Source organism: Denticeps clupeoides, unplaced genomic scaffold (genome assembly GCF_900700375.1).
Source record: "Denticeps clupeoides unplaced genomic scaffold, fDenClu1.1, whole genome shotgun sequence".
Lineage (NCBI taxonomy): Eukaryota > Metazoa > Chordata > Actinopteri > Clupeiformes > Denticipitidae > Denticeps > Denticeps clupeoides.
Genome location: NW_021629982.1, coordinates 156,620 through 177,500, shown reverse-complemented (window position 1 = coordinate 177,500; position 20,881 = coordinate 156,620). Strand labels below are relative to the sequence as shown.

General features: G+C 42.7%; 1 protein-coding gene across 4 annotated transcripts in view; it reads left to right on the top strand.

The window, feature by feature from the left end:
* The window catches only part of il17rd (interleukin 17 receptor D), a 21,316-nt gene extending 2,245 nt beyond the window's left edge, over positions 1-19,071 (top strand). For 2 of the 4 annotated variants that reach the window (XM_028967259.1, XM_028967260.1), the window contains 12 exons: positions 8,359-8,419; positions 8,559-8,684; positions 10,038-10,156; positions 10,248-10,368; positions 11,040-11,084; positions 11,176-11,327; positions 12,747-12,812; positions 12,889-12,943; positions 13,074-13,184; positions 13,480-13,664; positions 14,548-15,457; positions 18,244-19,071. In XM_028967259.1, the coding sequence (XP_028823092.1) occupies positions 8,359-8,419; positions 8,559-8,684; positions 10,038-10,156; positions 10,248-10,368; positions 11,040-11,084; positions 11,176-11,327; positions 12,747-12,812; positions 12,889-12,943; positions 13,074-13,184; positions 13,480-13,664; positions 14,548-15,457; positions 18,244-18,356 (2,064 nt within the window). In that variant the 3' untranslated portion in view covers positions 18,357-19,071. Of the gene's footprint in view, positions 1-8,358; positions 8,420-8,558; positions 8,685-9,320; positions 9,944-10,037; positions 10,157-10,247; positions 10,369-11,039; positions 11,085-11,175; positions 11,328-12,746; positions 12,813-12,888; positions 12,944-13,073; positions 13,185-13,479; positions 13,665-14,547; positions 15,458-18,243 lie in introns of those variants that run through there. The other 2 variants (XM_028967262.1, XM_028967261.1) reach the window with 2 other exon arrangements.
* The last annotated feature ends 1,810 nt before the right edge of the window (positions 19,072-20,881 follow it).

Genomic DNA, 20,881 nt, shown 5'->3' with positions numbered 1-20,881 from the left:
AGGGCACTGCTTGTGCTGTTAAAATGACTTGGCATTTCCTCCTTTGAACCACAGGACACCCTCTGTGTAGAGACGATTGAAAAGAGGAGGAAGCCGGTCCTGGTCTGCGCAGAAGTGTTGAAAGGAGGGATTTGTTCAGGCCTTTTTTTTTTCTTTGAACAATCGGTTATTTAAATACATAATTAATAACCGACGGTGTATTAGAATAAAGAAAATCTGTCTGTGTTCGTAGAGGCAGACCAGGTATGCATTTGTTTTTTTGCGTGTAATATGACTCTGGCTTGTTCTGCAATGCCGAGCTGTGTAAGGTGGTACCTGGCATTGGATAAAAGCCTCTTCCCCCCCTCCCCCTGGAACTTGCAGCCCTCGTACCGCAATGCACTTTTGTCTCTCTTGATCCAAAGAGCTTCTCTGAACACGGAGGCGGTGGAAAGTGATTGTTCCTCCGGGCACGTTCGGCTGAAGAAATGGCCAGACCGTGCCGCAGGGCTCGATTGCTTTTCCCAGCTGTGTCAAAAAGCCATTTCCTTCCATCTGGTAAAGTTGTGCTCTCTTTTTCCACCACATGTTGGTGGACCGAATACGAAAGGGAGTTACTGGAGAATCAATGTTTTAATGCGTTTGCACCTTGGAATGAAGAGTTTGGTTTGCGTTTTAAGTAAATGTTTTACATGCTAATTTGTGGAGCAGGTGAAGTCGCACACATTTATTTCTACAGTACCTACAAGCATATAAACATATTCCAGCGAATAAAAGGAGCACTCCAGCAGAACTGATCTTACATTGTGACGTTGACCTGAAACCTACATAATTCTACACGTTACATGAATGCTGTTTGTAGGCATTACAAATACCATAATAGAATTTTATTATTATTATATTACAGTCAGCCTTTGTGCAGGTCCATCTCAGAAATGTGTCCCAGGGTATGGGTTCGCTTGGAAATCAAAGAACAGGGCTCTAGAATGTGACCTAATTTCTCAATGGTGTGGAGGTGGAGTCACTGTAACTCATATCCTATTCTAAACCAATCAGAGAGTGTGAACTCTGATTGGTCATGCTCCAGATATTCTGGTGCGTATTGGTATTTAAAGCGGGCGTGCTGCAGTCAGACAGAGAGGTGAGGTGCAGCCATGGACTAGAGATTTAAACTCAGACCCGAGCCCCAACACGGCGGATGGCAGCCAACATGTCATTTCTCCCACATCTTCTAATCGCCAGAAGCTAGTCTCACCACCTCAGTGGTAATGGAACCGCTCGCCTCACCACACATTTACTGCTACATGAGCCAGAGTAAAATGATGAAAAAGCACCATTCATCTGCAGTGATAAAACACCCTTAAAACACTCGCTTTTTTCATTTAGATGTTCTTTTTATTTCATTTATCTGGTTTTAGTGAAGCACTTCAGGCACAAACACGTTTTCAGTAAGTTCTAGAATTGGTGACCTAGCGGTTAAGGTTGCCGGTTTCATTCCCGATCCGCCAAGGGACACATTTCGTTATGTGCACCGTGTGCTGTGCTGTGTATCACAATGACAATCACCCATTTCACTTCATTTACATAGTTAATCATTTACATAGTTATATACAAGCCTATAGGCACAGGCCCTGTAAAACTACGTTATTAAATGTGATGCTGTCTACAATGTGGTGAAGCGAACTTTTGTGATGGTGCATCTAAGAATCAAATTTGGGCACAAGAGTCCAGAAAGTTAGTCTAGAGCTCTGAAGAATGAGTGGGATCTGGCCAGCTAGTGAACATAAATACTCATTTGAGCACTAACATATTAAAGTGCTGTTGATGTGTACAGGGGAAATGTTATCCCAGCTTTGTTGGTGCTGTGGAATCAGCTGATTTGAGGTTTGCGTGCAATGCAAGTGTAAATTAACATGAAATTTCTGTTTTGGCCTCTATTGGTTAACAGAAATGTGTATTTATTGCCTCCATTTTTTTTTACGTAATGAAATGTGAATATTAACAGTTTAGAGTATTTCTTGAAAATATTTCATATTTTGATTATCAGAATGTCAATAAATAGGTCCAACATATGAAATTATGTGAAGACATACAGAAATACAGACCTGGCCATGGCACCTACTTCACCCCCATCTGCTTGTCCCATTATTAGAAAAATGAATGAAAATGTGTACTGATGCATGGTCCAGAGAACATAACCAGAGGATCTGGGTGGGGGCTGGAAGCTGGGTGGGGGCTGAAGGACAGCCCGCTCATTTCTATTGCACCTTAAAGGAGCATTGAAAAGCAGCCAACCAGTGCGTGGCTTCCGAGGGAGCTGTTTTGTGTGCTGCGGTGGGAAAATCCCTGGTTGGCTACCTCTGAATTAGGCCTGATGGCCACAGATCTTAAGTAAATGGCAGGACTGCTGGCCTTTCAGGTGCAGCGGCAGCCTTTGACTGGTGTGGTGGGAAATGAAGGTATGTTAATGGCTGATCCCTCTGAGGGGCTAGTTGCATACATTTATTATTTTTCTATCTTTTCTTAATGATTCTGTGCTCTCTGAATACACCCTCCTACATTTGCTTTGGGTTTGGCCCTGCAACACAAACAGTGACACTTCTTTGTACCTTGAGTGAGGTACTGAAAAGCAAGCCCATGGACGTAACCTGAGCTGTCCTGACCATACCAGAGCCCAGACTCGGACAAATCTGCTCTGATCCAACAGATTGAAGTCATTACAGTCAATTAGCTGCTCTCTTCCTCTTGCTTAATCAACAATCAGATGAGGAAACTGTTCTTGCCCCAGGGTTCAGTGCAGGGCAGGAAGCCAGCCCCCCTCTTTTTAAATAGGTCTAACCGCCCATAAACCCTTCCTCCTTTTACCACCAGCACTAATCAGCACGCAGAGGAATTTCTGCCATTGTTTGCACGTTAGCTTGCATGGTGCTACATTATTTGTGGAATGCTTTTTTTATTCTTTTTTTGAGGTTCTGTTTGAAATGAGCGTGTCTTCAGGTTGGATGTTCAGCGCTGCTGATTGCTACGGAATGCTGAGGGACTTGGGGTAAAAATCTCAGCAGCTGGATCATGTCAGCTGCGGTGGGGCGAAACTCATTCATCTTTCACCCAACACTCTCCTACTGGGCATTTGCCCCAGAGGTCAGTTCTGGCCACTGGAGAGGGACAATGGAGGTCAAGCCCCGAACCGTAGGCCATGTAATCCCTGGGGGGCAATTGGGAAGTGGTGGAGGGTACACAGTCTACATGTTTTAAAGGTTAGAATAATGGGGCAGTGTGTGTGTGCTCTTGGGTTTTGGAAGACGGGGCCACCAACTACATCCTGGATACATGGTGCTGGTACATATTTTTGTTAAAGAACTATTAATAAATATAGCACTGTACCTTTACATTTTTAGAAGCTGTAATAATTGTGTTGATGGGTTTTACTGCAATCAAATTGCACGATTGTTAAAGGTTAACATTTATTGAGATTTATTGACAAAAGCAGTTTGATGGTTGTAAGAACAGACGCATGGGACTGCTAAATAAGGACTCCTGGAGTGCTTCTTTCTCACCTGGTTTCTAATGACTAATGACTTCTTTCTTCCGCTATATAAAATGTGCACATGCTAATTTCAGTAGATGCCACTGAAGCAATGCCTGTATGTTTTAAAAAGAATTGATTTATAATCATTTGTTTTAAATCTGTTACTGAGATGCCCTCAATGTCAGCAGCCATAAGAGTAAAAATAAGATCCTGTACTAAAGATAAAAAAATTTCTTTGTTCCTTTTTTTGTCTCCATTTGATTACTGACTCTGCATTAAGCTTTTGTTGTGTCTCTTGTTAGAACTTGTCCATCAGATGGTGCCGCATTTGGGATGTTTTAGCTATGATCCATTACACAACATAGTGGAAAGAATAGTATGCTGTAATGAGGTTTGTGCAGGACCAAAAAAGGGACACAAAATTGTCCTAAAACAGGAATGCTGATGGGAATGAGAAATGGGAGACAGATGTGGGTTAATGAAAGTGGCATGTGGTCCATTCCGGCAGTACTCACTGACCACTGCCATGTACATCAGCTTGATGGATCGTAGTCTGCATTATACAGATCATTCCACTATTCTTCATTATTCAGCATCTCTTCAGCCCCAACCAGGTACTGAAAAGTGAAGTGATTGTCATTGTTAAACACTGCAACAGTGCACGCAGTGAAATGTCCTCTGCTTTTAACCATCACCCTTGGTGAGCAGTGGGCACCATGCTCAGTGGCACCTCAGTGGCACCTTGACTGATCGGGATTCAAACAAGCAACCTTCTGGTTACAAGGCTGCTTCCTTAACCGCTACGCCACCACTGCCCCGTGCCCGTTGTTCACCTTGTTACAGTTGTAGTACTGAAACTGGTAGTACGTCACTATGCTGTGGGCGGAGTTAGTCGCCCGCCCCGGTCCTGATGCAGAGAGCGTGATGGAAACGTGAGACGAGCCTCCTTTCTCTGCACGCTTCACCAGTTTCCTCCACCACACGCCGACCCAAACCCCTCACAACCTGAAGCCACAAACGGCAGAAAAACGCCTGGTTCAGACAACAAAAAATCTGCGTGCTTTTCTGAGCTCCCGGGAAGACGGTAATGTCATGCTGTAGAGATTGTGGGTTCCCAAGCTCACACGCTTTGTTTCTAATCTGGGCCAAAAAAAACAAGGCTGACGAGTGGTGTGTGAGTGAGACTCCTATCTGGAGTGGCGCTGTACTCAGATCAGGCAGCCACTTCTTTTTAACAAGAAAATCACCAAGCAACGTCATTATGATATAATCCATTATGATGCGATATCGTCCGCGTCGATTATACGATTCATTTCACCACCCCAAGCTCTCTTCCTCATCCTGCCACTCTCCTTCTCATTTGCATTTACCCGACCATACCATATTTATTTATAAAGCACCAGAGTGCTGTACATAAAATTTAATTACCATTAACAGAACAGACATGGACACAAAGTTCATTAGAAATAAAGAATTAATTAGTAAACGGAATCAAATAGAGAGAGAGAAGATGCAGCCATTTGAATTAAACAAGGGGACGAATAAAAATATGTAAGACAACATAGTAAAAGAGTTAAGAAAGGAGTGCATAAGAACACCGTATAACAACCGCGTCACACTGGGTTCAAAGCCAGGGTGTAAAGGTGGGTTTTTAAATGACATTTAAACACAGTGATTGTCTGAAAAAGCAATGAATGAGAGCAGATTTCGCTTGAGATTGGTCAGCCCATTTTAACAGGTTTGTAATCAATGATTTTTCACAAGGGGCTCGGGAAGCGAGGTCAATATGGGGGTCACTTAGGTCCAGGAAATTGAAGGCCAGAGGTTGGATAGCGCACCGCTTGTTACACGTCAGGGGAAAGTAGCCCTCGGTTATCTGCATAGAAAAGACACATTTGCCGTTGAAGATGCGAGAGTCCTTAATAGAGAAGCCGAGGCTTTTATTAAACAGATATGATTTGAACCATTTGAGGGCTTGAACCATTTGAGGGCTCGCAGTGTGTAATTGTGGAAAGTAAAAGTAAAGGTTGTGCCAGCAAGTTTCCGGTTTGGAGTTTGGTTTCATGCTGTAAGTAAGCAGTAAGAAGATCTGCAGTGATCAGGTTACATTGCATGTTCCTCTTATACCTCATGGTGGCTAATTCTTTTAAGTTGTAGACCTGCAAATTCAGGAAATTTAGCCACTGATTTCCATGGGTATATGAGTGTATATACAGTAAATACCAAAGTTCAGTTTATCTAAAAGCTAATATAATTTAGTCAGTCATTGTCACTTAGTCTTGGTGCTATGTCATGTTTTTGTGGATCTTCATGAATCTTCTGATGCTTCAGCCTATTTGGACAGAGTGGAATGGTTGGTGTGCTGTGGAGTGGACATAAACCATCTATTTAAGGGTCACCACTGTAACCCCTTTTAGTCCACCATCGGCTGATTGGTTCACCCTCAGTTCTCTGAACTGGTTCTGCAGAGCCATGTAAAGCAGCGACTTCACTAACACACTCGCACTGCACTGTGTTGTTCTCATGTTCGAGCGCCTTGGCAGCTGTGTGTGCTCACTTGAATATAAATGACGTGTGCACCTAAGATAGATCATCCTTAAAACTCAGAGCGACATACAATCAGTAGTTGTCCTCCTCCTCGTAAGACTGGTTCTGGTGAATTTAGCATCAGTGCATGTTTCTGTGCAGCAACATGGGAACCAATACAGTGAAATGAGGGGTTCTCAGCCCTTCCTGCAGCTACCCTGTCACTGTGCAACCTCAGTCGCCTCCTCTGGCCTGTAATTGTCCGTTAATGAATCAATGTTGGCTGGGTTCCATTTACAAAGCAAGAAATGTTGCTTATCGAGTTAAAGAAATTCCAGATCTTTCTCCCCTGTCTCCAAGGTGCGGGTGGGTGGAGGTTCTGGCTTTCCTCCTTTTAAAAAGAAGCAGTTGTCTTGATAATGGAATCTATAAAATGTTCTAACATGAAGCTCAGCCACCTTTGTTTGCTGGTATTGTGACATTCCTCGAGTTAAAGATGCAGGTGAACTTTGCCTGAACACAAGCTTCAAAGGATGTGGTCTCCCCGGGGAGCCTGCTTTCTCAGTCCAGGGCTCAGATGGTGTAATGACTGTTATTACCCGTAGCAGAGAGCACGCACCTGGCCTCAGAAGATCTGAGGGAGAAGGAATGCCCACTTCCGCTGTGTGGGTGGTGTTCAGACATGGCGCACCGTCACTATCATGGCCATGCTAACAGGCATTTCTCATTTCCAATTCTTGACCATATGAACAGTGCATGGTTGCAAGCTTCGATATATCATATCGGTATTTGAAATGTCAAAAATGTCACCAGCACTTGAAAAGGATCACCTCACAACGTTCTGAACAGCTTTCCTGATGAATGTGATGAGTGACGTTAGAAACGATCGGTTTTCATGATGCTGTTTTATGGATATAATTAAGCTGTGAGACTGATCAGGTTGAAACTTCTATGTAAAATTTAAATTAGCCAGACTGGGTTCAAGCCTCTTCACCTTCCTTTACTTTGACAGGACCTGACATGTATACCACATTCCCTACTTTTTGGTGCATGTAAACTAATAAAACAATAACAATAATCTTTATGAATACAATTAGTCCTGTCATACACACACTGTGCTTGGCCAGTTGTGGTTACTACCACATTAACAGACTAGAAATTAATCAATGTATGATTTTTATTACAAATTCTCGCTGGCCAGGTTTTCCTTCTGGGATTTTTCATTCTCACCTTTTTGTTGCTCCACTTCAGCTCTACACTACAAATCATGGCCACCTATGAGACTTTGTCCTGTAGCATATCCTGACCTGACTTCATATTTCCAGTACACTGCCGGAACAGCTTGCTTGCAGCTCTGCTTAATTGGCTTCTGCTCCTTCTGAGGCTTTTACAGCCCTTGCTGACTGGACCTTGTAATGTTTAGTGTGAGCCGTGACCCAGGCCTGACCCCCCTCTCCCTCACCTTGGGGCAGCCACATGGGACACAGCAGGTTTATTGGTGCTCCGTACAGCCTCGTCCCCGCCCGCTCCAGACCATCCATTTGAAGTTTTAAGACTGCAAATGACTACAAACCCCCCCCACTCAGCACATCAGGGGGGGGGGTCAGGGGGCTCTTCAGCAGTGGATGTGAGGGACTTGTTAGGATTCTGCTTTTGGAGGGGTGTGGTGTGGGCGGGGCTCGTGATTAGTTTCAGCTGCGTGGGCAGCCTGCTGGGATGCTGTAGGACCGCAGAGCTCAGACCTATTAGAGCAGGCACCTTCACGTCAGGCCACACGTCCTCTGATGTGGTTGTAAAGGTTTCAAGAACATTTTTCAAGCTGTGAACAACATGTGATGCTCACAAAAAATAGTCAAATGAGCTCCCCTATGGCTCCAGCCAAAAGAGGGCGTGTCTACGTGGAAATACTTGTGTAGTCAGGGTTCAGTATGGCTGTATATGATATAGCATTCGCTACAAACCAAACAGTTCACTGCCCTGGAAGTAAAAAAAAAAAAAAAGTTTTATCTCATCACAGCATTTACTTTTTGAAGTAAATTCCAGAGCAACAATAAATATTGAGTAGAATGAAGCCAGACACCATATACTGGTCTAAACCACTTTTACCTTCAACCCTTTTGTTCTCTTTCTGTGATTTTTCTTGTGTCTGTCAGTATTGCAAACAAGGGAACAGGTCCCTGTCCACCATGTCTTTAGTTCTCTCACAGGGGTGTGTGTGTGTGTGTCTGTGTTGTATATGTCCTCCTTGCCCGGTGTTGTCTCCGTTGCCTGCACTCACCTTCATTTAGTTTCATGCTCTTTTCTGGGTTTCTCACACTCTGCAGGGACTCCTGTTCAATTCAGATGAAAATGGAAGAAAACCGTGTGTGACATTTCGGAATGACAGTAAGTATCCTGTCACCTGGTATGTAAAGTCCACCCTTCCTCTCTCAGCTCTCCCCCATCCCTCAATCTAAACACATGTTGTATTCTGTGCAAACCCATGCAGTGGAGAAGTACACTGTCCTTTAATCTCTCGTTCTAGACTGTTCTCTGAACTGGAATCCATATGGGAAGCATGCAATTCATGAAGTCAACAATGTCACCTTCAGTCACTTGTCATGTGACAACCAGGCAGCAGTGTTGGTCCACTGGATGGCCAGCCCTCTTGGTAGGTAACACGTTCCTGTTCCCCAAATGCTTGTGTACAGCGTACAGCTCTGAGAAGCCACAGAAGCCACCTCTTCCCAATACTGCCTGCTGGCCCAGGTCCCCCTTCCCTGGCTTCTGTCTCAGTGCACTCTCCTGCAGTGTAACCCCATGTCTCTGTCGTTGTGAATAGTGTCTGGAATTTACTTCAAATGTGCAGATACTGTAAATTCCAGACTATAGAGCACACCTACTCATTTTTAAACTGAGCTGAAATAAGCCACACTTGTTCAGAAGGCGCAGGTGTCCCCCATGTAGCATATAGATATATTAATGGAGCAGGATTTTTTTTAATGAAATAAATGCCGCTAATATCCACAACTACATTCATACTGCAAATGCTTTTTTCAGAACACTTCTTTTAACCGTACTAAAGTTGTTCAGAATCGGAATTTGAAGGAATGCAGTTACTTCACACTTTCTCAGCCAAAATACAGGAACCTACCAGCAAAAGTCATCATGCTGAGCTATATGTGCAGCAGCTCTATTTCCTTCAGCCAGACTGGTAGTTTTTTACGTTTTAAAGCTGTATCATATGTATTTCTTTGTGTTTTTTCCGGGTCTGTTCACGAAGTGTAAAATGGCTGATCTGTAGAATTAAGTTTCATTGGTCAGCTGTGACCTGTTCGGTAATTTCAGATATGAGGTTAAATGTGTCTGTGGCAGGAAGCTAGTCCTTAAAATGTGTGAGAAAAGTAGCAGTGTTTGCTTACCTGGTTCTTCAGCATTGGAAGAACATTTTATATGGTCAATATAAATTTTACTGTAGTCACTGATTCAAATCAGTGGACTAAAAATTTCTCTATCAATTGTATCTTTTTTCCCCTCCTTTCACTCATTTTTTTCTCTCATTCCTGAGCCGTGGCAAAGGTAGGATGCTTGATGGTATCTGTCAGGGCTGGTGAAGGTGTGGAGTTACAGCCGCCACACAGAGGGGATTCTTTCACTCCTTCAGCTGCACTCCTGACCGTGGTAACAAGAACCTCACAGAAATCAGGACTACTGCAACTGATAAGGCAGAAATGTAATTAAAAAGGAAGGGCGCTGGCACGCTTTGAAGGACCATGGGAATGCTGCGTTGGCATGCATGCCCCTGTCTCTTGAGAGAGACAAAAATGTCAACTTGTTCTTTCAACAGATTTTGTTTGCCAGTGTCTTGGAGGCTCTGGTGAGGGCAGCTCAGTGTCAGTGTACATACTTCAGAAACGATTACATTTTAATGTATGTAAAGAATTTACTGGACAAATAGTAACATAAAACACAGATTCATATATATTAAAAAAAAAGCTGACCTTTCGTCTTTTTTCTTGTGCAGGTATTGAGCATGTGAAAGGGTTCCGGGTATACCTGGAGGACAAGAACCCAGAGGGGAAACAGTGTCAGCACATGATCCTCAAAGATCCTCGACTGTTGAACTTCTCTTTTAAAAATGTTGTAAGTAGGCTCTGAAACTGGAAACTACCATTCATCCAGCTTTTTAAAAGGCCCTCAACATGTAGTCCCCTGGTGTGCTCTTGCTCCACAGAGAATGAGTTCCCAGCCCTTCATCGGTCTGGCCTTTGAGACGGACTACATGGTCAGGATTGTGCCGTTCCCAACGTTTATGAACGATAGTTTCTTTCCACCTTCATTTCTGCGCACGAACAGTAAGATTTACGTTATTACAAAGCATGTTTTTGGTGTTCATAGTGTACAGTATAGTGCTTCATCTGTCTAATGAGGAGACCAGACAAGCATGTCAGTCCATGCTGCACCTCCGTTTAAAATATCTCTTGTCAGCAGTGGTCAGAACCTGGAACTATTAGTGCTAAGTTTACAACGGAACAATATATTTTTCATGAATCAGATGAACAACCCTTTTCTAAGAACATCTGTGATGACCACTTACAGTTAATAACTGTATGCAAACTAGTGCGAGCCAATCATGCAACAAATCTGCTGATTCCGGTTCATTATGCAAGTTGACACTTTTTTTTTTTTATTCCATATTTGCAAATAGTTCTTTGCATGAAATGCGCATATTATTTACATGTAAATGGTTTTTAAAAGCAAAGAGTAAATGCCCAAGCACTTTGTTGAACAGTTATTAAATGTCATATTGCAGGCTATTTTTCCCCAACAACTCCATAATCATATGGAATCAGAAGAATTAAAATGGAAAAAAATGAATAAGAAAAAAAAACTGATTGCATGGGGCTCTGTATTTGGCAATATGACAAACCAGATTTCTCTGGTTCCATGTACCCCATTTACCCCAGAATTATTGCCAGATAGCAAATCTACTGCTGTTTTTTTTTTTTTCCTCCCCTCCCCACAGGTTGTGAAGCACTTCTTGGCTCGGATAACCTTATCTGCAAACCTTGTGAGTTGCATGGCAATGGTCTCATTATTTAACACACACTGCCAATGAGAGATGAAGTGTTTTCCCCTGACTTTCTTCTTTTCTTTAAAAGTCTGGCGGCCCAAGTTCCTCAGTGTCTCCCAGATGGGCTCTAGTCTTCATGTGGTGTTTGACCACGCCCCTTCCACATTCGGCTTTAGCATCTACTACCTGTATTACAAGCTGAGGCAAGAGGGTCCCTTCCGACTAAAGCGATGCAAGCCGGTGAGTATAGAGACAAGTCTCAACAACTCTGTTTAACCATTTAACATTCATTTTAACATTCATTTTCCTTTATTTGGCATCTTAATGTGTTGCATCTCAGTCGTAAATATCACGATACATAGATACAGCATGACACTCACATCTACCCAAAGCTATTCAAAGGTGTCTGCTAGTTGAGTATAGTGGTTGTATTTGGTCACATTTTAGGAATTAATCACATTTCACTAAAAAAAAAAAAATGCTATTTCAAATTGAATGTGAAATTATGGGAGGGGTAGGCTGAAAGGAGCCCAAAATGAGCAGGTGTAAAAAAAGAAGAAAAAAAAAAGCAGGTGTTGAGCAGTTTCACCTCCTCAGTAGCCATTTTCACATCTCTCTCACGATAATTAAAACAAATAGCCCGACAACGGTGGTAGAGAATCGCAAATTCTCCAAATGATAAAACCAAATTACAACATTCAAAACTGCATTTATCAGACACCCTTATTCAGAGCGCCTTACAATCAGGGACAGTCCCTCTGGATACACTCAGGGTATTGTTCAGGGACACAATGGTAGTAAGTGAGGTTTGAATCACAGAAACATATTTACAAGCAGTGAATCATACAGAAAGGATAGGTACTATAGACCTGAAGTTCGTGCTTGCTGACCGATCATTTACTGTGCGGACACCACCCAACCAGGCCTGGTGCGATTCATTGGGCCGACATTTACAGCTCTGTGTGTAACAGCACTATTAGTTTGAAGTGGCAGTGGTGGCCTAGCGGTTAAGGAAGCGGCCCCGCACTCTGCTGTCATGGCTGACCACTGCTCACCAAGGGTGACTGTTAAAAGCAGAGGACACATTTCATTGTGTCACTGTGTGCTCTACTGCAATGTTTCATAATGACAATCACTTTCATGTTAAAAGTTAAAACGCTTTGAAGGACTGGGAATCTCCCTCCTTTCCAGTTGATGGGCACAATGGGAATTCTCAATAGCAAGAGCCAAAATTTCCCAGAAAGCCTTGCAGCCACACAGCATTCCTGACCTGGAAAGTCTAGGCTGTTTCAACTTAGGTTCCGAAGAGACATTCTTTCAGGCCACAGATGTCTTGTTTTGGGGACTAATTTAAAGGCCTTTAAAATTGAAACGACCAGACGTTTTGTCTGTTTGGCAGAAGGTCTGGGTCAATAAAGAACCCTGTCGTCTTCTCTCTCAGCAATTTTTAACAATGCACTTGACCAACTCTCACATGCTACTCAATTTCAGGCCAATAATGGTCTGACACCCGAGCAGGTCTCTCTGTGGGAGTTTCCAGTATTGTGATATTCAACAAGCCTACCTGAGAATTAACCAATTGTTCAAAGTGAATTTAATACAATTATTTTAGCATATTTTGCAGTGTTACTCTTCATGTCAATCTGATGTCCCGTCCAGGAAATTAGCTCACCCAAAACGACCTGCGTTCTTCAGGATGTGACCCCAGGAACGTACGCAATAGAGGTCAGCTGCTTGTGTCTCAGCACTGTGAGTGGCTCTAAACAAAAGCAGACGTAATAATCCGGATTATTTTATCCAGCTTCGTGACGACAACAACGCCACCATGAGACAGACGCAGTACCATGTCAGCCCAGGTGAGATCAGTGTACCTGCACCGTCTCCCCGGTGTTGTATGTAAAACACTGAATCACACTTGGTTATATAACATCACACGTGTAAAGAAACTCAACATTCATGTGTGTGTGTGTGTGTGTCTCTTTCCAGTTCAGTATACATGGGCTGGGCCCATCCGGGCCATGGCCATCACAGTTCCGCTCGTCATCATGTCTGCCTTCGCCACTCTTTTCACAGTCATGTGCCGAAAGAAGCAGCAAGGTGCGTGTGTGTGTGTGTGTGTGTGTGTGTGTGTGTGTCTGGTTACTGCCGGAAAGCCGTTCCTTTGTTCAGCATGCTGTAAGGTGATAGCTGTAATCTTCAGGCCGAGACTGGGAGTGATTGATCACAGATTCCAGACTCCATGCAGTCACCAATTCAGAATCTTTAACTGGTAAACAGCAGACACTAACTTGGAGAACTTTAACAACATATATAGAATAAACATTCCAGACATTTTGTAAGCTTGAACTGAAAAGTAACCCAGGTATTTCAGCATTTTATTTTACTTCTGTAGAAAACATCTACTCGCACCTGGATGAGGAAAGTTCTGAGTCGACCTCTCACACCACCGCTCTGATCTCAGAGCGGCCCTGGCCCCGCCCCAAAGTTTTCATCTGTTACTCCAGTAAAGACTGCCATAAACACCTGGCCGTGATCCAGACGTTTGCGTTCTTCCTGCAGGACTTCTGCGGTTGTGAGGTGAGGTGCTGCAGTGTGTCATTTCAGCCACCCCTTCAGGGATAAACACAGCCTTCCCTTTCTGGACCAGCTGTGACTGGAGACGCTTTCTAAAATGAGGAATGTGTAGTGAAGCAGCCTGTGAGCGAGTGAGCAGCCTGCCCCCTGTTGGCTGAATAGACAAAGTGCAGGTTGTGGCATTCTCATCTGACTTTCGTTTCAATCATGATTCAATCAAGCACTGCAGATTTTTCAAACCATTTATTATCTTGCTGACTTAAATTCAAGCTTTATATTATCAGTCCATTTAATGAGACGTTAGGCTGAGTGTCACATGCTCTTGCTTTGTCTGTGCTACCAATCAAGTGTCTTCTTATGGCACGCCATTCAAGAGTTCAGGTATTTTTTTCTTTTAATAATATTTTGGTAGTGACTTATATTAATTACTCTTTACCCTTCGACCCTTCGGAAGAATCAGTTTAGATTAAATCTCATTAAAGTCCAATCTCTGCTCTGTTTGCTCATATAAATCCAAGTGTGGTTTTCTAAAGGTATATACATTTCTTCTGACCTCCTTATGGAAGGGCCACAATTTTTAGCTGTGCATCTATCCTGTTCATTGTGATTGGACACCAATTTATTATTTATAACGAATATTTTTAGATCCTGTTTCTTTATTTTAAATGTAGGATCTCATGTTCTTAGTTTTTTCTTAACATCTTATTGCTGGCACTTTGTCAGCAGGACTTAGGAAGACTTCGTAAATTTTTGTAATAATTAACCTTGGTGGATAACTATAGATTCTCCTTAAAAAAAGCAGGTTGTACCAGCAGGAAGATGAATGATGAAGAAGGCCACTCTACCAGATGTTTCTGTTAATGGCATTTCCCACTCTGTCCTGTAGGTGCATTTGGACCTATGGGAGCATCTGGAGATCTGTAAGGAGGGCCAAATGTCATGGCTGAGCCGTCAGCTGGATGAGGCCCACTTCATCATCACCGTTTGCTCCAAGGGTCTGAAATACTTTGTGGAGAAGCGCTATCAACGCAGTAAAGGCTCATACCGGGACCGAGACAAAGAACCAAGCAAAGAGCATATTTCTTCTCTGGAAGTGAGCAGACGTGACACGTTTGTTGTTATGGTGACCATGATTGCTGAGAAACTGCACAAGGCTCGGCAGGCGTCCATGGATGTCTCCCGCTTCATGGCCGTGTACTTTGATTACTCGCACGAGAGCGATGTTCCCACGTGCCTCTCAGCTGCTCCGCGCTTCAAGCTGATGGACCAGCTTCCGCAGCTGTTTGCCTGTTTGCACTCGCGCCAGCTCAGCCTACCAGACCGTGAGCCCCAGCCACCCAACGTTAGCAAGCGGAATTACTTCCGCTCCAAGTCTGGACGCTCGCTCTACGTGGCCATCTGCAACATGCATCAGTGCATCGCGCAGGAGCCTGACTGGTTCGAACGCCAGTTGGCTCCTCCGCCTCCAAACTTCAACTCGGCATCAACCTACGTGGAGCCGTCTGACTACGGCTTAGTTCTCAACGAGGTTGTGCTGAAAAAGGCCTCGGAGAACGAGCTCCCTGTGAAACCAAGCGCCATCTTACAGAGCCCCTCTCCTCGCCTCGGAGCTTGTTCGGTCCCCGGACCCGATGAGGGACCCTCGTCCAGCCCACCGGAGATGCCGCGGGACTCTGGGATATATGACTCATCTGTTCCCTCCTCAGAGCTGTCTATTCCTCTGATGGAGGGTCTCTCTCCGGACCAGGCCGACTCCTCTTCACTGGCTGACAGCATTTCGTCCTCCTCTGGACTCGGTGAGAGACCCTTCTGCGGTATTGCTCCAGTAGCTGTGCTGTGCTGGTTAGCATCGTCGCCTCCTAGAGTTTGAATCCGGGCCCGGTGTGGGTCTACAAACACTAGGAAATGAGTGAGTGATGTGTACACCCTACAGTAGCCCTGAATAACAGTGAATAATAACTACATTTATTCTGTGATCTTAATTGAATAGTGACATGAGGAGCACTGGTGTCCTAGCGGGTAAGGAAGTGGATAAATACAGAGGACACATTTCACAGTGTCACCACAGTACATGTGGTGTCACGATATCCAGTAGGTGTTTAATGTACCCAAACTGTACCCAGATTACATGCTACGTTTGATTACATTCTGTGATGAAAGAGAATGAAATAAATGTAGATGAATCTAAGCATCTCTAGGACATGCACTACTGTTCAAAAGTTTTAGAAAATCCCCAAAATTCAAGAAAATAGCTTACCCAAAACTGAAAAATGATGTGCATTTCAAGAAATGGGGTAACAGCTCAAAGATGCTGACTGGAAGACCAGAGGAAAATGATATGGACTTATGAATCTAAATTTGAAATCTTGGTGGATTTATGTACGCCATCTAGTAGCCAAAAGGATGGTTCCTCAGTCTGTGACATCAAATGGGAAGAGAGAACTTTTTTTGCATCGTGCATTGAGATGATGTTTCTTATCTTTGCAATATTTCTAAGGTGAATGAGAGACCTGCATTGTTGACACCTAGATCCTTTACTTTATGATGTAGTCAGCCAGTTTACGCCTGGCTGCTTGATGCCCAAGTACAAGCGCTTCTGTCTTGTCAGGGTTTAACAGGAGAAAGTTGGTGAGCATCCACTGTCTAATGTCCTTCAGACAATTCTCTATTTTGTTCAGCTGCTGCCTCTGATCTGGCATCGCTGACAGATACAGCTGTGTGTCCTCAGCATAGCAATGAAAGCTAATACTGTGTTTAAGAATGACGTCACCTGAAGGTAACATGTATAGGGAAAAAAGTAATGGACCTAGGACAGAACCTTGTGGAACACCAAACTCTACTTTACTATGTGAAGATGAATCACCATTGATGTCCACAAACTGCACTCAGATCAAGCAGGACAAGCAGCGAGATGCGTCCCTGATCAGAGGCCAACAGCAGGTCATTAACCACTTTAACCAGCGCTGTCTCAGTGCTATGATGAGGTCTAAAAAAAAGATTGTTATACTTCGTGGATATTGTTAATGTCTAGCTGTGCGCTCAGCTGCTGGGCCTCGACTAAGATTTTTGATAAACGGAAGGTTGGATATTGGTCTGACTGCGATCAAGATCCGGCTTTTTAATCAGGGGTCTAATGACTGCTACCTTTAACGAAGGTACATGGCCAGTGCTAAGCGACGAGTTATAATTTTAAGGATGGGATTTATAACATTGGGTGCTACTTGTTTAAGGAAACTTGTACGAAGGGGATCTAATGCACAAGTACATTGATCAAAGCAACCTATAAGTTCTGCATATTTATGGGAACTTCCCAACAGTGTTGGGAAGTATATTTGATTTCCATTGTAGAAATAAGTGTGTGCAGCAGTTGCATCTTTCAAAAATGAGTACACCCCATACATTTTTGTGAATGATTTATTAGTCAGAAAAAATATGTATCTGATGTACTACAGATTTTTCTAGTTTTCCCACTTTTCATTTTCTGGATTTTTATTTAGATTTTATAGTTTAAAAATTATTATTTTGCATTTTACCGTGAGATTTTAGCCAACAACCTCCTTCCCTCAGTGAGAGCATTTTAAGATGGGCTGTGGCTGGGTCTTCCAACAGGAAAATAACCTGAAACACTGTCAGGGCAGTGGTGGCCTAGCGGTAAAGGAAGCGGCCCTGTAATCAGAAGGTTGCCGGTTCGAATCCCCATCCGCCAAGTGCTTTTGCCACTGAGCAAAGCACCGTCCCCACACACTGCTCCTGGGCACCTGTCATGGCTGCCCACTGCTCACTCAGGTTGATGGGTTAAATGCAGAGGACAAATTTCACTGTGCACCGTGTGCTGTGCTGCTGTGTATCACATGTGACAATCACTTCTCTTTGAACTTTGGTAAGGAGTGGCTCCATAAAAGGGTTTCAAGGTCCTGGAGTGACCCAGCCAGTCTCCAGAACTCATAAAAAAAAATTTATGGAGGAGCTGAAACCTGACCTGTAATTGTTTCTATTCAAAATATTAAGTTCTGTTTTTATATTGAATCAAATACTTAATTTTGCAATTAATTAATTTATAATGTGTAATAATACAATGTGATTTTTGTACCTAATGTGAAAATTACAGATCTCCCCATTCATTGTTAATTGGAAAACTTATGTTATGTACTTAACAAAAAAAGGTGAAATAAGTGAAAACATGTTTTATATTCTAGTGTCTTTGCTCTGATTACTGCTTTGCACACTCTTGGCATTCTCTCAATGAGCTTCAAGAGGTCGTCACCTGAAATGCTTCTCCAACAGTCTTGAAGGAGTTCCCAGAGGTGTTTAGCACTTGTTGGTCCAGCTCACCCCAAACCATCTGGATTGGGTTCAGGTCCGGTGACTGTGGAGGCCAGGTCTCCACTTTGTGTTGAGTACAGAACTCCACATGTGTTCATTCATAGTTTTGATGCTTTCAGTGAGAATCTACCAAAGAAAATGCACTGAATGAGAATGTGTATCCAATCTTTTGGCCTGTACTGTAAATTTGAAACTGAATCCAGTTTGGGAAATAAACTGTTCTTATAATCAAAAGACATGAATATGATGTGTTTTGCAGGGGATGAGGAGCCCCCTGCTGTCAACTCTCTGCATTGTGCCATGTCCACCGTCTGCAAAGCAGAGCTACATCACGGACTGGAGAGCAGCCCGGGACTCTCAGCCCAGTCTTAGTGTCCTGGAAATAGACACATGTTGACACTTTATTGACTCCTGTACCAGTAGCCAAAGATGCTCTTCTCCTACATGTTGGGGTCCCCATCTGAACTGCAGGACAGGACCTTTGGGGACTTGAACTGCAATCATGCATAAAGAAGGGACTGATGGTAGCTGTTGCTTGGAGATGATTGTGCAGTGCACGCTATATCACCAAAGAGGGTCCAGAAAAACGATGTGTATGTTACAAACAGACTTGAGAAATGAACATCATTTCTACCATTTTATAGATGGGACTTCCTTAAATTAACAGGATACTTCTAACCTTATTATTTCAATGTGTTAGTTCTGAAAATGCCATTATATATATTTTGTGCTAAAGCTATGAATTTCTGAAGGTACCTTTTTATTACCGGTATAAAGCATAAGACTGTAAACAGACTTGAAATAATTACAGAAATTTTCATTTTTATTCAATTCAGTGTGCAGCATAAGTTTGTTCATTTGAAGATTTTATGTAAAATGTGTACTTTAGTACATTCTCTGCCAAAGTGACATTGACACCAAGCCTTTAAAGGGAAATGTCATGTTTTCTGTTCAGTACTTTTCAGATTGGTTTGTTGTGCATAGCATTAGACATGGTTTCTATATGTCTACTATATATAATATTTGCACTGTTTTATAGTACTTAATATAGGAGGCAAATGTTAATAAAATACCTCTCTGAAATTGAGGCCTTTTTCCCTCGAAGTTGTACATTTTCTGCAGTAATAAGTATCTGATAGACAGGAAGATCTGCTGTTGATGTGCAAGTGAATACATTTGATAAAATTAAGTTGATTTTTGTTAGTTACAGACAGGTAGAAATCTTTTGTATTTATAGCCACCTGCATTGTGGGGGGAAAAACAGCTGCGAATATTTAATTTCCAATAGTCAACAATTAGCCTTCACGTTTCCTTATTAAGAATCCTCAGGTCAATTATCATTACTTACTGCAGTTAATGAATATTTGTTTTAGTGAACAGTGATGCTCACATAACTACAGGAAGGTTGAGTGTATTTCTCATTAAGCTACATATACTTATTCACATTGTCCTACATAAATTCAAAACACTCAAATGAATCCATGAAATACAAGTTTGCATATTTCACAGATTTTATTTCTGAAAAAAAGTGGTACAATACTTATGCCTCCAAAATTGATTAATACATTTATAGAAATCATAAAAGTACACTTCTTGAAAGAGGCTTTCAATTAAGACCTGAATTTAAAGTCCTATTAACAGTCACAGTAATTTTCTGCATTAAACTTTACCTGCCCAACCCTTAATACAGAGGTTCACTCGCCACATGGTCCTTTATAGGCACACACTGCTCCCCGGGCGCCTGTCATGGCTGCCCACTGCTCACTCAGGACAAATTTCACTGTGTGCACCGTGTGCTGTGCAGCTGTGTATCACATGTGACAATCACTACACACTTAAATACTTTTACACCACATCAAGCACCTGTGACATCAGTAACTTCTGTAACTTCCCTGGGTGGACTGGGGACATAAAGTGTTCTGTAGCCATGATTTCAAATGATTGCTACACTATAGTAAACTTTTTATTCAGCACCAAACGCACATCCTCTTTCTTCATGAGTAGTCCATGTTCTCTGCATTTGACGTACGTCCATCGATGGACGACTTGTCCAGAGACCTGCAACTGGTTACTGACGATCTCCACCAGCACCGGCAGTTCAGTGTACTCTTGGTGTCCAGTGAGTCTTTGCTTAACATGATGCTTTAGTATTTTTAAGTGGGAGAACTTGCACAAATGGTGGCTGACTAAACACTTTTTTTGCCCCTCTGTATATATGCATACTGGCATGTTATATATGCATACCTAAAAATTAAAAGGGTGATAAAGGAGGAATGGGGGTTAAAGAGTGAAAGAGAAATTAAGTTGACTTTGGTGTGTACTTAGTATGTAGGAACCAGGGACGGGTTATAATAGGGAATTTAAGTAAATGGGGGAAAAGACAGGATGAAAAGGAGGAGTACAAGCGTGGCCATTTGAGAAACAATTGGTCCGGGGTTAAGTCAATGGGTGTGGCACATGGGCAGATTGTTCGGACAAATGTGTAACACTTCGAGGAGCTGTGATGAAAACTATAGGAGGAGATGCATTGAAAAAAGGTACTATAATAATAATAATAATAATAATAAGAGGAAAAAATAGAAGAACAAGATTTACGGTTTCCAAGCCAAAATAGTAATAATGACATTACTTTCCCCTCCACTATGGCAAGCCAACAATCAGCAGGTTCACGACGCATTTTTAAAAGGTTTATCAGGCTACAAAGAATGCAGCACACACACTGGTATTTGAGTGAAAATTTAAAGCTTGACTGGTGGTAGTAGCCTAGTGGGTAACACACTCGCCTATGAACCAGGAGACCCAGGTTCAAATCCCACTTACTACCATTGTGTCCCTGAGCAAGACACTTAACCCTGAGTGTCTCCAGGGGGGGACTGTCCCTGTAACTACTGATTGTA